The following is a 15096-nucleotide window of genomic DNA, read 5'->3' as shown; positions in this document are numbered from 1 at the left end:
CCTATTTTCAGGAAAATTGCGAGATCTTGAAGACTTGGCATTGATTAAAGGAAAAGGAGTTGGTGACAGCTTCCTTTTGGGAATTCTTTGGATTAAATTGCCCCCCAAGACTTTTCCAGGGTCAGTGTGGTGTTTTTAGCTAGGGAATGTGGAAAAACTTGTGGAAAAAATTATGAAAAAGAGAGAAACAACCCCAGGTGCTAAAAGCAAAATCTTTATTTCAGCTACTTTTCCCAAAGCTGGGGAAGGTGAGATCCATGGAAGCGTTTTCCTGGCAAGAATTTCCCTGGATTCTTTGTACAAAAGGTTTGGGAAGCAAACAAGGGACTGGGGAAAATGAAAAGAAGGAATGGGATAAAATGATGGGGTTTCACTGCATGCACCATGGTTCTATCCATAATTTTTTAGGGAAAAACCCCCAAATCCCCAAAAATTACTACTTGAAGAAAAACTCCTTTTTCTTTCCCATTTTTCCTCCATTTCCCAGAAATTATGGTGCTCCAAGATGGTAATTTCTGAGGAAAAACCCCAAATGCTCAAAAAAAAAGAACCAAAAAACACAACAAAAACCTTTTTCTTTCCAGTTTTTCCTCCATTTCCCAGAAATGATGGTGCTCCAGAATGGGAACGTCCAGGTGGGAGCACAGCCTGAAATCCCAGCTTGGCAAATCCCAAATTCCCAGCATTTTGTCCAGTTGGGAAGCACATTCCCAGGCTGGATTTTCTTCTGGGAAGTTTTTCTCTGGAGCTCGTGGTTGTACCAAGCTCTGTTTCCCTGGAAAATCTTTCCTGAATCCATCTGCTGTTATTTCTCTAATTCCACCATTCTGCTGGAACCATGGAATATGACACAGAATGGAACCGAACTGGAATTTGGGATTAATTCCCGTGCAAAATATTGATTTTAATGCCAAAATTCCTGCCTGAGAGGAGCCAACGTGGTTCTGTTGAGGGAGGAGGCTCTTATTCACTGAGATTTTTGCAGGAATAACAAAATTCCTTAATTAGCACCTGGATAACCACTCTGGTCCTCAAGGATAATTATTTTATCGTAATTATATCCTAATTATTATAATTCTTTATCTAAAGCACAGCAAAGGAGGAGAATTCCGCTGCCAACTTGGCAAACTCCTCAGGGGTGTTCCTGAGGGTCTTTACAGGGATTTAGGAACCTTCTGGAATTTTTGTGCAGGTGGAACAGCCACCTTTGTCCGGACATGGGTGGAAACTCACCGTTCCAAGGGCTGCAAATATTCCAAATGGAATGGGAGATGCAGGGAAAGAAGGGAAATTTTTGCTGCTAAGTTTGCAGCTCTTCAGGGATGTTCCTGCAGGGCTACACAGAGAGTTGGAAAACTTCTGGAATTCTTGTGCGGTTGGAAAAGTTCCTTCCATCCACAAAAGAGTGGAAAAACCACCCTTCTGAGGGCTGCAAATATTCCAAATGGAATGGGAGATCTTGAAGATTTGCCATTGATTTAGAGGAAAAAGAACTGGTGACAACTTCCTTTTGGGAATTCTTTGGGTTAAAGGAGCTAAAACTGCCCCCAGAGAAAGAAGGGAAATTTTTGCTGTCAGTTGGACAAACTCCAGGGATGCTCCGGAGGGGCCACAAAGGGAGCTGGGAAACTTCTGGAATTCTTGTGCAGTTGGAGCCACACAGATGTGGAAAAACAACTCTTCCAGGGCTACAACCATTCCAGATGGAATTCCAGATGCACTTTTAGAGGGAAGACACTGCTGGATGGCCCTGGAGCTGAAGAGCTCCTACTCCAGGGCGGGTTTGATCAGGTGCCCGTTGAAGATGATGTACAGATCCGACTCCTCGCTGTAAATGGCGTTTTCCCTCTCCCTCTTGAACATCCTGACCCAAACCTCCTCCCCTTCCTGCAAATCCAGCATCAGGCTCTGGCTCTGCATGATGCTCCTGTCGCTGGGCTGGGCGTACAGGATGGCCACGGCCTGCTCGTTCCTCATCAGGTGCACGTAGGTCTCCTTGAAATTCCAGGTGTGCACGTTGAGGCTGAAGTAGTAAACGCCGGGCACGTAGCAGAAGAACTTTCCGGAGAACATGTTGAAGTGCTGGTAGAGGTTGACGAGCTCCGTGTCGAAGGTGACGAGCTGGAAGTAGTCGGAGCCGTGCAGGGCCTTGCGGCGGCCCACGGAGAAGGCGGCGAAGAGCTGCTTGCAGGGGTGGCCCTGAGGGCCCGGCTGCCCCTTCTGGCCCTTGCGGCCGCTCAGCCCGCGGGATCCGCGCTCTCCCGCCTTCCCCGCGGTGCCGGGGAGGCCCCGCTCGCCCATCTCGCCCTTCTGGCCTGCCGGGAGTGAGGGGGAAAGAGGGAGAACACGAGGGTGGGGAGGTCAGGCGGTGGGAATGGCCTGGGGACGGGCAGCAGGGGAGCTGCTGGGGTATTTGCCCAGCCTGGGAGGATTGGTCAGACAGCAGCACCCTCCCAATTCCTCTAAAGGATTAATCCATGGTCAGATATCAGCACCCTCCCCATTCCTCTAAAGGATTAATCCATGGTCAGATAGCAGCCCCCTCCCAATTCCCAGAGGGATTAATCCATGGTCAGATATCAGCACCTTCCCAATTCCCAGAGGGATTAATCTGGGAATATCAATCAGATATCAACACCTTTCCCAATCCCTAGAGGGATTAATCCATGGTCAGATATCAGCACCCTCCCAGTGCCCAGAGGGATTAATCCATGCTCAGATATCAGCACCTTCCCAATTCCCAGAGGGTTTAATCCATGGTCAGACAGCAGCACCCTCCCAATTCCCTGAAGGATTAATCCATGGTCAGATAGCAGCACCTTCCCAATTCCCAAAAGGATTAATCTGGGAATATCAATCAGATATCAGCACCTCCCCATTCCTCTAAAGAATTAATCCATGGTCAGATATCAGCACCTTCCCAATTCCCAGAGGGATTAATCCATGGTCAGATAGCAGCACCTTCCCAATTCCCAGAGGGATTAATCCATGGTCAGACATCAGCACCCTCCCAGTTCCCAGAAGCATTAACTCTGGGCCATGTTTGGGCACCACCATATTTTGGAGACTCCTTGACCCTGTTTTGGACACATTTTGGGCATGACAATCTTTTGACCTTTGGGCACATTTTGACCTTGTTTTGGGTGTCTCTTGACCCTGTTTTGGACACCACCATTTTTGGGGCACCCCTTAACCTGATTTTGGGCACATTTTGGCACAACCACATTTTGGGCAACCCTTGACCTTGTTTGGGACACATTTTGGGCATGACAACCTTTTGGGCACCCCTTGGCCTTTGTTTGGGCACCCAAGCACCCAAGTTTTGGAGACCCCTTGACCTTATTTTGGCACTTTGAGGCACATTTGGGCACATCTTAACCTCGTTTTGGGCACTTTTGGGCACAACCACATTTTGAGCACCCCTTAACCTCATTTTGGGCACTTTTGGGCACAACCACATTTTGAGCCCCCCTTAACCTCGTTTTGGGCACTTTTGGGCACAACCACATTTTGAGCACCCCTTAACCTTGTTTTGGGCACTTTTGGGCACAACCACATTTTGAGCCCCCCTTAACCTCGTTTTGGGCACTTTTGGGCACAACCACATTTTGAGAACCCCTTAACCTCATTTTGGGCACTTTTGGGCACAACCACATTTTGAGCACCCCTTAACCTCGTTTTGGGCACTTTTGGGCACAACCACATTTTGAGCACCCCTTAACCTTGTTTTGGGCACAACCACATTTTGCGCACATCTTAACCTTGTTTTGGGCACTTTTGGGCACAATCATATTATGGGCACTTTTGGGCACCCCTTGCCCTCACTCTTGAATTCTGAGCTGAATTTTTCCATAGGGAAGCACCAAGGGAGATCATCAAGGAGAAGGCCGAGGGGCCAGCGAGCTTCACCCACCTTTGAGGATGGTGATGTCGATGGTGGGCTGGATTTTGGGCAGGGGGTATTGGGGGTGGCCGCTCATCCTGGCAGACCTTTGGGAAAAGATGGACACGGGCTGCTCCGAGGGCCCGCAGCACCTCACGCACGCCAGGCGCCGCCTGGGCAGCGCCTCGGAGCCGGCATTCCCGGCGGGAAGCAGCAGCAGCAGCAGGATCACGGAGCTCATCGTGCCTGGGGAGCAGCTGGGGAGGAGAGGGAACACAAACCATTAACGGGGCGATCCCAATCGGGGCCAGCTGGCGAGTGCTTTCCTTGGGGTTAATGGTTAACGGGCCCTGGAGCGGCGCCGGGAGACTCCGGGTGGGAACGGTGACCCTCGGAGCGCTGGGAAAGGCGATTCCTGGCTGGCATTACCTGTGACAGCTGCTGAGAGACACCAGGTCAACAAAAGGATGGAGGGGGGGGAAAATCCCAAGCCAAACAAAACCGGCTGGGAGGAGAAGCTCCGCTGGAAAAGCTCTTGGAACAAGTGCTACGGGAAATTTCTGGGGAAAAGACAAAAGTGATGCTCTGTTGGTTTGTTTGGGGCTTCAGGATCCAAAAAAAATTCAAAATGAAAGGCAAAATATGGAAATTTTAAAAATATAGATCCAAAACTTGATTTTTTTGGGGAGGGAAAGCCCAGAAAAAAACCAAAATGAAAAGAAATCAAAAGTATTTCTATCTTTAAATGTTCTCCAGCAGCCTCTTGCTGGTGACTTCTTTCCGTGGTTTATCCATTCCCATATTCTTGGATTTCCTGTGTATTTTCTGTTTGTGTATTTGTGTACTGTGTATTTTCCAGTTTGATTGTCCCATGTGTGGAATGGAAACCCAAAGAGCTGCATCAAACTGGATTTGCTCAGCACAAACCCTGGAGTTTGGGAAACCTTGGTTGGATTTTCATCAGCTCCTGGTGAGCTCCAAAGGTTCTGGATGCTGGGAGAGATCCAGGGAGAAAACGTCTCTGATGGGGAAAAGAGAGGAATTTTCTCTGGCTCATCATTAACCTCTTCCTAAGGAAAGATTGGAGCTGACAGTGGGAGAAATCCAGGGAGAAAATTCCTCTTCTTTTCGCCTGTTCTTAGACAGGGATTGCAGCTCATACTGGGAGAAATCCAGGGAAAAAATTGCCTCACATGGGGAAAAAAGAGAAATTTTCTCTGGCTCATCATTGACCTGTTCCTAAGGAAAATTGGAGCTGATTCTGGGAGAAATCCAGCGTGAAAATTCCTCTTTTGTCTCCATCCATCTCCATCTCTCCATCTGAAGCGTTTTTCCCTGGATTCCTCCCAGATTCAGCTCAATCCTTCCCTAGGAACAGGTGAAAAGGAGAGGAATTTTCTCTGGCTCCTCGCTGACCTGTTCCCAGGGAAGGATTGGAGCTGGAGATCGGCTGCTGGTTCCCATTCCATGTGTAATTGGTGTCATTGCACCGATTGCAGTGGAGCCTCATCCCAGACAGATTTCTTGGATCGACGCCTCCATGGATCTTCTCCAAAGTCCAATTAGTGAGATGGACTCAGGCTGACCCTGGGCTGGGAATGGCTCCTCTTCTTCCACCAGCTGGAATTCCTGGAATGGCTTGGGAAGGGGGTGCTGGATGGCCTGGATTCCATTGGAAATCCAGGATTCATGGATTTCGTGGGTTTCATTCCATGGACGCCCAGAGGGAGAACTTCCAGCCTCGGAGCTGCTTCCCCAAAATGAGCCAGGGGAGGAAAAAAGGAGGAAAAACCTGTCAGGAGTGGGATTGGGCCAGCATTCCTGGGAAATGTTTGCTTTCCCATTCTTCCCTGCTGTAAAAGAAGTCACTCACAGCGTTCCAGCTTCCTGGAAATCCAAGAAATCCTTATTAGCAGGAAAATAATGACTTTGAGAGCAGGGAATGTTCTTCCCTAAAATCCATCAGGGCTGGAAATACCTTTGGATTTGTAATTGTACCTCATTCCAGTAGCAGCTGGAGGAGGGATCAATCCCCCTTTTCCATCAGCATCAATTTCTTGAATTCCAGGTAATTAAATCCTTTTCAAAGCCATCTTCGAGTTTCCAACCAGGAATAGAAACACAGGAAGATTAAATGGGCAGAAAATCCTAAAAACCAGCCCAGGATGGACTTGATGGTCTTGGAGGGCTTTTCCAACCTCAGGAATTCCAGGACTCCCTGAGCCACACTCTGAATTCCTGCTGATGTTTTCCTTCCTAGGGTTATTCCTAGGGCTCCACTTGCAAAAGAAATCCGTGACAATCCTTGCTTTAAATTGATGGACAACACCAGGCAGTGCCCCCTTTAATTTAGGACAAACCTTGATTAAAATCCCACAGTTAAACCCAAAAAAAATGATGGAAAACTCACGGATGTGCCAGCTCAGAAGCTCAGCACTATTCCAAAAATACAGAAAATATTCTGATTGCACCTTTTTACCTTTTATCTTCCGAATCTGAGCCTGAATCTCCTCACGGCTCCGGAGCTCCTTGGATGGGGAGCAGCAGGAAACGAGGCATCCTCAGGGCTGGGATTGTCCAACTCTGCGCTTCCTCTTGGAAAAGAATTTCCCCGGGGTTTGTTTTTAATTTCTCTCCCTGGAGGATCTAAAATTTCTTAGTGGGCAGCTCCTTGTGGAAAAGCCCAAAGCACGGGAGGATTTTGGGAGTTTTCCAAGGAAAACGCTGCTGGATTCTGTGCTGACAAAATACCCCGGAGGTCCTGCAGGAGCTGGGCTGGGGCAGAAGGGGTTTGAGAACTCCCAGGCAGGAATATTTGCATCCCCAAAAGGAAGAGGGTTGGGAATTCCCACTGCCTGTCGTGGTTGGAGGATGAGCAAGGTCCCTGTGCCGGGTGTTTATCCAAGCCTGGACACTGGGAGAGAGGCAGGAATGGAGGGAAAAACAGGAGCCAGCCATGGAGAGATCCAGGAGTGGAGCTGCAGCTGGATTTGCATTGCCTGGGTGAACATTTGCCTGGGAATTCGCAGCTCCTTTTCCAATTATCCAGTTTATTTTTTAATTTTCTGATGCTTTTTAGCCTAGGCCTGTTTCCAGTGGGGATGATTCCTTGAATTCCTCCATCCTGGGAGGACCCACTCCTGAACAGCAACAACTGGAGTGCTCAAGGCTGGGAATTCACCAGGAATGGGAAGAAATGAGGTTCCCAAGGAAATATCCCTGCGTCCCGGGGGGATTGGATGGATTTACCACAATTCCATGGGGATGCTGCAGGACGAGAGGCTGTGCCTGGATGGAAACACTCCCTGGATTCCTGCAAATTCCCAAGGTTCCATCCTGCCCTAGCAGGAGGATGCTCCCAATTCCCGAGGGAACAGCTTTTCCCTTTTTCTTACTTTTTATCCCAGGATTCCACCCTGCACGGGGACAGGGAGCAGGAGGATGCTCCCGATTCCCAAAGGAAACATGGACAGGGAGCAGGAGGAGGTTTGTGATTCCCAAGGGAGCAACTTTTCCCTTTTTCCTTTTTCTTTATCCCAAGGTTCTACCCTGCCCTAGGACAGGGAGCAGGAAGATGTTTGTGATTCCCAAGGGAACAACTTTTCCCTTTTTCTTACTTTTTATCCCAGGATTCCACCCTGCACGGGGACAGGGAGCAGGAGGATGCTCCTGATTCCCAAAGGAAACATGGACAGGGAGCAGGAGGAGGTTTGTGATTCCCAAGGGAACAGCTTTTCCCTTTTTCTTTCTTTTTATCCCAGAATTCCACCCTGCAAGGGGACAGGGAGCAGGAGGATGCTCCAGATTCCCAAAGGAACACTGACATGGAGCAGGAGGATGCTCCCGATTCCCAAGGGAACAGCTTTTCCCTTTTTTCCTTTTTATCCCAGGATTCCACCCTGCACGGGGACAGGGGGCAGGAGGATGCTCCTGATTCCCAAAGGAAACATGGACAGGGAGCAGGAGGAGGTTTGTGATTCCCAAGGGAGCAACTTTTCCCTTTTTCCTTTTTCTTTATCCCAAGGTTCTACCCTGCACGGGGACAGGGAGCAGGAGGATGCTCCCAATTCCCAAAGGAAACATGGACAGGGAGCAGGAGGATGCTCCCGATTCCCAAAGGAACACAGACAGGATGCTCCCGATTCCCAAAGGAACAGCTCTTCCCTCTCTCCTTCCCCGTGTCCCCGCCCGCACCTCTGACTCCTGCAGTGTCCTGGAATTGTCCCTGCTCCAGGCTGGGCGGCTCCCTGGCAGAATTCCCGGCTCCCGAGCCAGCGCAGGCGGTGATTCAGCAGGAATTACAGTAAAAGTCATTCCCAGGGCAGCTTCTCCCGCAGGACAAACCCCCCTGATGGAAGCGGCCCATCCCTCCTTCCCCATGGAAAAGCAGCTTTCCCGGGATTTGGGAATTCAGCGGGAATTCGGGGCTGTCCCTGCAGAGGGTCCCGGGTGGGATTTTCTCCCCATCCCAGGATGCGGTGCCTGGATCCCATCCCGGAGCCAGCAGCGCATTCCAAAGGGGCTGGAAAAGGAGAATTCCCCGGAGGAATTCGAGGGAGCAGCGCATTCCCAAGGGGCTGGAAAGGAGAATTCCCCGGAGGAATTCGAGGGAGCAGTGCATTCCAAAGGGCTGGAAAAGGAGAATTCCCTGGAGGAATTGGAGGGAGCAGCGCATTCCAAAGGGGCTGGAAAGGAGAATTCCCTGGAGGAATTCGAGGGAGCAGCGCATTCCAAAGGGCTGGAAAAGCGAATTCCCCGGAGGAATTCGAGGGAGCAGCGCATTCCAAAGGGCTGGAAAAGCGAATTCCCCGGAGGAATTCGAGGGAGCAGCGCATTCCAAATGCTGGAAACGCGAATTCCCCGGAGGAATTCGAGGGAGCAGCGCATTCCAAATGCTGGAAAAGCGAATTCCCTGGAAGTTTCCACACCTGTGGAGGCTCCGGGAAGCGGCTCCTTCCTGCCCTGTGTCCCTCAGGCACAGCAAATCCATCCCCATCCCGCCGGGAAATCTCCGTCCTGGCGTGTGCAGGGTGGATATTGGGATCAGGAATTTTAATTGGGACAAATTAAGGCCATCCCAGCACTCCCAAACCCCCTCATCCCTGCTTTTCCCAAGGAATCTCCCAGCAGGGTGGGAACGCTCTGCTCCCACAGGGATCCCATCCCTTTATCCCGATCCCTGGAGCTCACCTGGTCCCTCAGAATCCCGGGATTTTCCTCCCCTCGCTGTTCCTGAGGTGCCGCAGCTCTCCAGGCAGGCTGCAGCTCCCGTGCTGGGATCCAAGAGAAACACGGAAAGTCAGCCTGGATCCTTAGGAAACCTCGGCAAAAGGAATTTTTTTTCCCAGGTTTTCTTTGCTTGCACCAACTTGTGCCGCGCTCCTGAGCCTTTGTCCCGCTCTGGTTTCCTCGGGATTCGCTGCCAGTCTGGAATTCTGCAGGGCCTCTCCCCGGGATGGAAATAAAAAGTGAAAAAAAAAAAAAAATTGGGATTATAAAAAAAAAAAAAAAAAAAAAAAGGATGAAAAAAACTCCACCACAGAACCCAAAACCACATCCAGAGCTCCAGCCAAGAGGGAAAGTGCTGGGATCACATGGAAAGAATTTTTCTTTGGGAGTTTTCGGCATCTTTTTAAGCAGGAGAAAGGGAAAAAAGGGAAACAACGAAGCCGCAATAAAATCTCTGGGATTTGTGCATTTCTATATTTCCAGCGTGAGCTGGAAAAGCAAGAATGGCTTTGAGGGGAAAGAGGGGAGATGTGGATGGGATATCGGGAAGGAATTCTTCCCTGGGAGAGCTGGAATGGATTTCTGGATTTCCCAGAGCAGCTGGGGCTGCCCTGGATCCCCGGCAGTGCCCAAGGCCAGGCTGGATGGGTTTGGAGCTCCCTGGGAGGGTGGGAATCGTCCCTGCCCATGGACCTGGAGCAGCTTGAAGGTCCCTCCTAACCAAAATCATTCCAGAATTCCATGATTTCCATGCCCACACTTTCTTACCCTTGGTCACTTCCTTGGGAAAAACACTTTGGGGATTTATTTAAAGTCACTTTGGGCTCTGAATTTAAGTTTACTTTCCTTTTCCCTTTCCTTTTCCCCTTTCCCTTTTCCCCTTTTCCTTTCCCTTTTTCCCTTTCCCTTTTTCCCTTTCCCTTTCCCTTTTCCCTTTCCCTTTCCCTTTCCCTTTCCCTTTTTCCCTTTCCTTTTCCCTTTTCCCTTTCCCTTTTTCCCTTTCCTTTTCCCTTTTCCCTTTCCCTTTCCCTTTCCCTTTCCCTTTCCCTTTCCCTTTCCCTTTTTCCCTTTCCTTTTCCCTTTCCCTTTTTCCTTTCCCTTTTTCCCTTTCCCTTTTCCCTTTCCCTTTTCCCTTTCCCTTTCCCTTTCCCTTTTCCCCTTTCCCTTTCCTTTTCCCTTTCCCTTTCCCTTTCCCTTTTTTCTTTCCCCTTTCCCTTTTTCCCTTTCCCTTTTTCCCTTTCCCCTTTTCCCTTTCCCTTTCCCTTTTCCCTTTCCCTTTTCCCTTTCCCTTTTTCCCTTTCCTTTCCCTTTCCCTTTTTCCCTTTCCCTTTTCCCCTTTCCCTTTCCACTTTTCCCTTTCCCCTTTCCCTTTCCCTTTCCCTTTCCCTTTTTCCCTTTTTCCCTTTCCTTTTCCTGCTTCCCATGAATTGCAGCAGGGATGGAAGCTCCAGGTATCCCATGCACCATTCCTGGGGCAGGGATGAGAAGGAAAAAGGGAATTTTGGCTCAGCCTGGGGACCCCAGGAGGGAAAGGGGAGTTTTGTCCTCTCTGTGCCTTTCCCATCCCAGGTTTAAATATTCCCTTCCCTGGAATTCTCCTGATCCATCAGAGCTGCCAGAAATTCCCATTCTGCTCCAATTCCCAGTGCTCTGAGCCCTGGAGCACAGGCGGGGCTCTTTCCATGGAAAAGCTGACACAGCTCTGCAGCAGCTTTTCCAAAGAAATGAAGGAAAACAACCTTTAAATCCATGGGTGGAGCTGGGATAAATAAGGGAAAAAAATCCTTGGCAAATGAGTTTTGTCAGGAATGGTTTGGGATTGGTGGAGTTTAATGAAATGAGCAGGTGATGATTTTTTAAAAATTAAAATAAGGGTTTTTGAATAGAAATAAATTCAAAAATTGAAAAGAAAAAATTATATTTTTTAAATTTAAAAAAGGGAAAGCTCTGCTTTCCAAATACAAGAAGGAAAACAACCTTTAAATCCATGGGTGGAGCTGGGATAAATAAGGGAAAAAAAACCCAAACCTTGGCAAATGAGTTTTGTCAGGAATGGTTTGGGATTGGTAAAGTTTAATGAAATGAGCAGGTGATTTTTTTTTAAATTTAAAAAAGGGGTTTTTTCAATAGAAATATATTCAAAAATTGAAAAAGAAAAAAATATATTTTTTAAATTAAAAAAAGGAAAAGCTCTGCTTTCCAAATAAAAGAAGGAAAACAACCTTTAAATTCATGGGTGGAGCTGGGATAAATAAGGGAAAAAAAACCTTGGCAAATGGCAAACCATTTGTCAGGAATGGTTTGGGATTGGTGGAGTTTAATGAAATGAGCAGGTGATTTTTTTTTTAATTAAAAAAAAGGGTTTTTTCAATAGAAATATATTCAAAAATTGAAAAGAAAAAAAATATATTTTTTAAATTAAAAAAAGGAATAGCTCTGCAACAGCTTTTCCAAAGAAAAGAAGGAAAACAACCTTTAAATTCATGGGTGGAGCTGGGATAAATAAGGGGAAAAAAAATCCTTGGCAGATGAGTTTTGTCAGGAATGGTTTGGAATTGGTGGAGTTTGAGGAAATGAGCAGGTGATTTTTTTTTAAATTTAAAAAAGGGGTTTTTTCAATAGAAATATATTCAAAAATTGAAAAGAAAAAAATATATTTTTAAAATTAAAAAAGGGAAAAGCTCTGCTTTCCATATAAAAGAAGGAAAACAACCTTTAAATTCATGGGTGGAGCTGGGATAAATAAGGGGAAAAAAAAATCCTTGGCAGATGAGTTTTGTCAGGAATGGTTTGGGATTGGTAAATTTTAATGAAATGAGCAGGTGATGATTTTTTTAAAATTAAAATAAGGGTTTTTGAATAGAAATAAATTCAAAAATTGAAAAGAAAAAAATATATTTCTTAAATTAAAAAAAGGGAAAGCTCTGCAACAGCTTTTCCAAAGAAAAGACGGAAAACAACCTTTAAATTTATGGGTGGAGCTGGGATAAATAAGGGAAAAAAAAAAATCCTTGGCAGATGAGTTTTGTCAGGAATGGTTTGGGATTGGTGGAGTTTAAGGAAATGAGCAGGTGATTTTTTTTTTAATTAAAAAAAGGGTTTTTTCAATAGAAATATATTCAAAAATTGAAAAGAAAAAAATATATTTTTTTAATTAAAAAAAGGAAAAGCTCTGCAACAGCTTTTCCAAAGAAAAGAAGGAAAACAACCTTTAAATCCATGGGTGGAGCTGGGATAAATAAGGGGAAAAAAAAAATCCTTGGCAGATGAGTTTTGTCAGGAATGGTTTGGGATTGGTGGAGTTTGAGGAAATGAGCAGGTGATGATTTTTTTTTTAATTAAAAATATATATATTTTTAAAAAATTTAAAAAAATTTTAAAAAAAGAAAATAAATTTAAAAATTGAAAAGAAAAATATTTTTGTAAGGAAAATGCTTTATGCGCGAAATATTTTATGGATAAAATAATTTTATAAATAAATTATTTCTATAAAGAAAAGGTTTTTATTAATGAAGATATTTTTATTTTAAAAAGTTTTCCCACTGTCCTGGCGTGACCCCGAGCAGGATCCAGCTCTCCATGGGCACCCTCTGGATTTCAGCTCCTCCAAACTCTCCAAAGCCAAGAAAAATCTGGAATTTGAGGGGCCCCAGCTCTGCTTCCACAGGGGGTGAGGAACTTCCACACCTGCACAGGAAAACAGGGAATAAAATGAAATAAAAAAGAGAATTTGGGGGTCTGAAAACCTGGAAAATCGGCCCCAAACTGTCCAGGAATTGTCCAAATGGGAGCTTTTAATTGAATCTGGATTTTATGTAAGCAGAGCCGGTGTCTCCAGAATAAACAGGATTTTGCCTCTTGGAATGACAGCTTGCTCTTTGGGAATAATAATCCCATTCAGGGAAGGATATTCCTGTTTACACAGGGGATTTATGGGGATTGGATTTTGGCCATGTGGGAGGAAAAAAAAAAAAAGTCAAAACTCAGTGTAGAAAAATGAGGAATAGGGAGTCCAAAAAAGAGGGAATTTTACATTTAATTTTTTTGCTATTTTAAATTAATGAGAGGACCAAGAACCCAAGGATCTTACACTTAATTTTTTGCTATTTTAAATTCTGGAGAGGACCTAGAACCCAAGGATTCAACATTTTTTTGCTACTTTAAATTCCTGAGGGGACCAAGAATCCAAGGATTTCACATGTAATTTTTATTTTAAATTCCTGAGGAGACCAAGAGTCCAAGGATTTTGCACGTAATTTTTATTCCAAATTCATGAGAGGACCTAGAACCCAAGGATTTTACATTTAATTTTTTGCTTTTTTTTTTTTTTTTTTTTTTGCTATTTTAAATTCCTGAGAGGACCAAGAACCCAATGATTTTACATTTCATTTTGTGCTATTTTTTTGCTATTTTAAATTCATGGGAGGACCTAGAACACAAGGATTTTACATTAAAATTTTTGTTATTTTAAATTTCCGAGAGGACCGAAACCCCAAGGATTTTACATTTAATTTCTTGCTATTTTAAATTCCTGAGAGGACCAAGAACCCAAGGATTTTACATTTAATTTTTTTGCTTTTTTATTTTGCTATTTTAAATTCATGAGAGGACCTAGAACACAAGGATTTTACATTTAATTTTTTGCTATTTTAAATTCATGGGAGGACCTAGAACACAAGGATTTTACACTAAAATTTTTGTTATTTTAAATTTCCAAGAGGAACCGAAACCCCAAGGATTTTACATTTAATTTCTCTTTTACAATTTTACATTGAATTCCTTGCTATTTTAAATTCATGAGAGGACACAAGAACCCAATGATTTCACACGTCATTTTTATTTTAAATTCCTGAGAGAACCAAGAACCCAAGGATTTTACATTTAATTTTTTTGCTTTTTTTTTTGCTATTTTAAATTCATGGGAGGACCTAGAACACAAGGATTTTACACCAAAATTTTTGTTATTTTAAATTTCCGAGAGGACCGAAACCCCAAGGATTTTACATTTAATTTCTTGCTATTTTAAATTCCTGAGAGGACCAAGAACCCAAGGATTTTACATTTAATTTTTTTGCTTTTTTTTTTTTTGCTATTTTAAATTCATGGGAGGACCTAGAACACAAAGATTTTACATTAAAATTTTTGTTAATTTAAATTTCCGAGAGGACCGAAACCCCAAGGATTTTACATTTAATTTCTTTTTTTACAATTTTACATTGAATTCCTTGCTATTTTAAATTCCTAAGAGGACCAAGAACCCAATGATTTTACATTTAATTTTTTGCTACTTTAAATTCCTAAGGCTGGGGTTGGGATTGGGATTGGGATTGGGTGGGATTTATGGTCTCTCCCCTCCCAAACCATTCCCATTCCATGGAAAATGGAATTTTGTGCTTTCCTAAGGGAAATTCCTCCTCCTGCCTGGCCCAGAGCAGAGTTTGGCCATGAATTCCCGCTATTCCCTCCCAGCCAGGTCAGTTTAGGGAGGTTTTTACCATAATTTCAGGGGTTTTAACCATAATTCCCAGGAGGTTTTTGCTGTAATTCCCAGGAGATTTTTTCCATAATTCCCAGGAGTTTTTTGCCATAATTCCAGGGTTTTTTTACCATAATTCCCGGGGTTTTTTACCATAATTCCCAGGAGGTTTTTGCTGTAATTCCCAGGAGGTTTTGGCCATCATTCCAAGAGGGGTTTTGCCATAATTCCCAGAAGGCTTTTGCCATCATTCCCAGGAGGATTTTACCATAATTCTCAGGAAGTTTTTGCCATAATTCCCAGGAGGTTTTGATCATAATTCCCAGGAGATTTTCACCATAATTCCCAGGAGGTTTTTCCCATAATTCCCAGGAGTTTTTTCCCATGATTTCCAGGGGTTCTGCCATCATTCCCTGGAGGATTTTACCCTAACTCCCAGGAGGTTTTTGCTATCATTCCCAGGAGGTTTTTACCATAACTCTGAGGAGGTTTTTCCCATAATTCCCAG

At 45.0% G+C, this 15096-nt stretch overlaps 1 protein-coding gene across 2 annotated transcripts; it reads right to left on the bottom strand.

Annotated features, from left to right (window-relative positions):
- Positions 1 to 204: 204 nt before the first annotated feature.
- Positions 205 to 9209, bottom strand: C1QTNF8 (C1q and TNF related 8). 2 transcript variants are annotated; one of them, XM_074553080.1, is made up of 3 exons: positions 9074 to 9209; positions 3914 to 4140; positions 205 to 2315 (listed from the first exon to the last, which is right to left on the bottom strand). In XM_074553080.1, exons 2-3 carry the CDS (start codon positions 4122 to 4124, stop codon positions 1768 to 1770), a joined length of 759 nt encoding a protein of 252 aa, XP_074409181.1. In that variant the 5' UTR covers positions 4125 to 4140; positions 9074 to 9209; the 3' UTR covers positions 205 to 1767. The 2 variants fall into 2 exon arrangements, with proteins under 2 accessions (XP_074409181.1, XP_074409182.1); XM_074553081.1 differs by lacking the exon at positions 9074 to 9209 and adding an exon at positions 6363 to 7101.
- Positions 9210 to 15096: the final 5887 nt, after the last annotated feature.

This window comes from Zonotrichia albicollis, chromosome 16 (genome assembly GCF_047830755.1).
Source record: "Zonotrichia albicollis isolate bZonAlb1 chromosome 16, bZonAlb1.hap1, whole genome shotgun sequence".
In the NCBI taxonomy this organism is placed as follows: Eukaryota; Metazoa; Chordata; class Aves; order Passeriformes; family Passerellidae; genus Zonotrichia; species Zonotrichia albicollis.
This window is presented reverse-complemented; position numbering and strand designations above follow the sequence as displayed.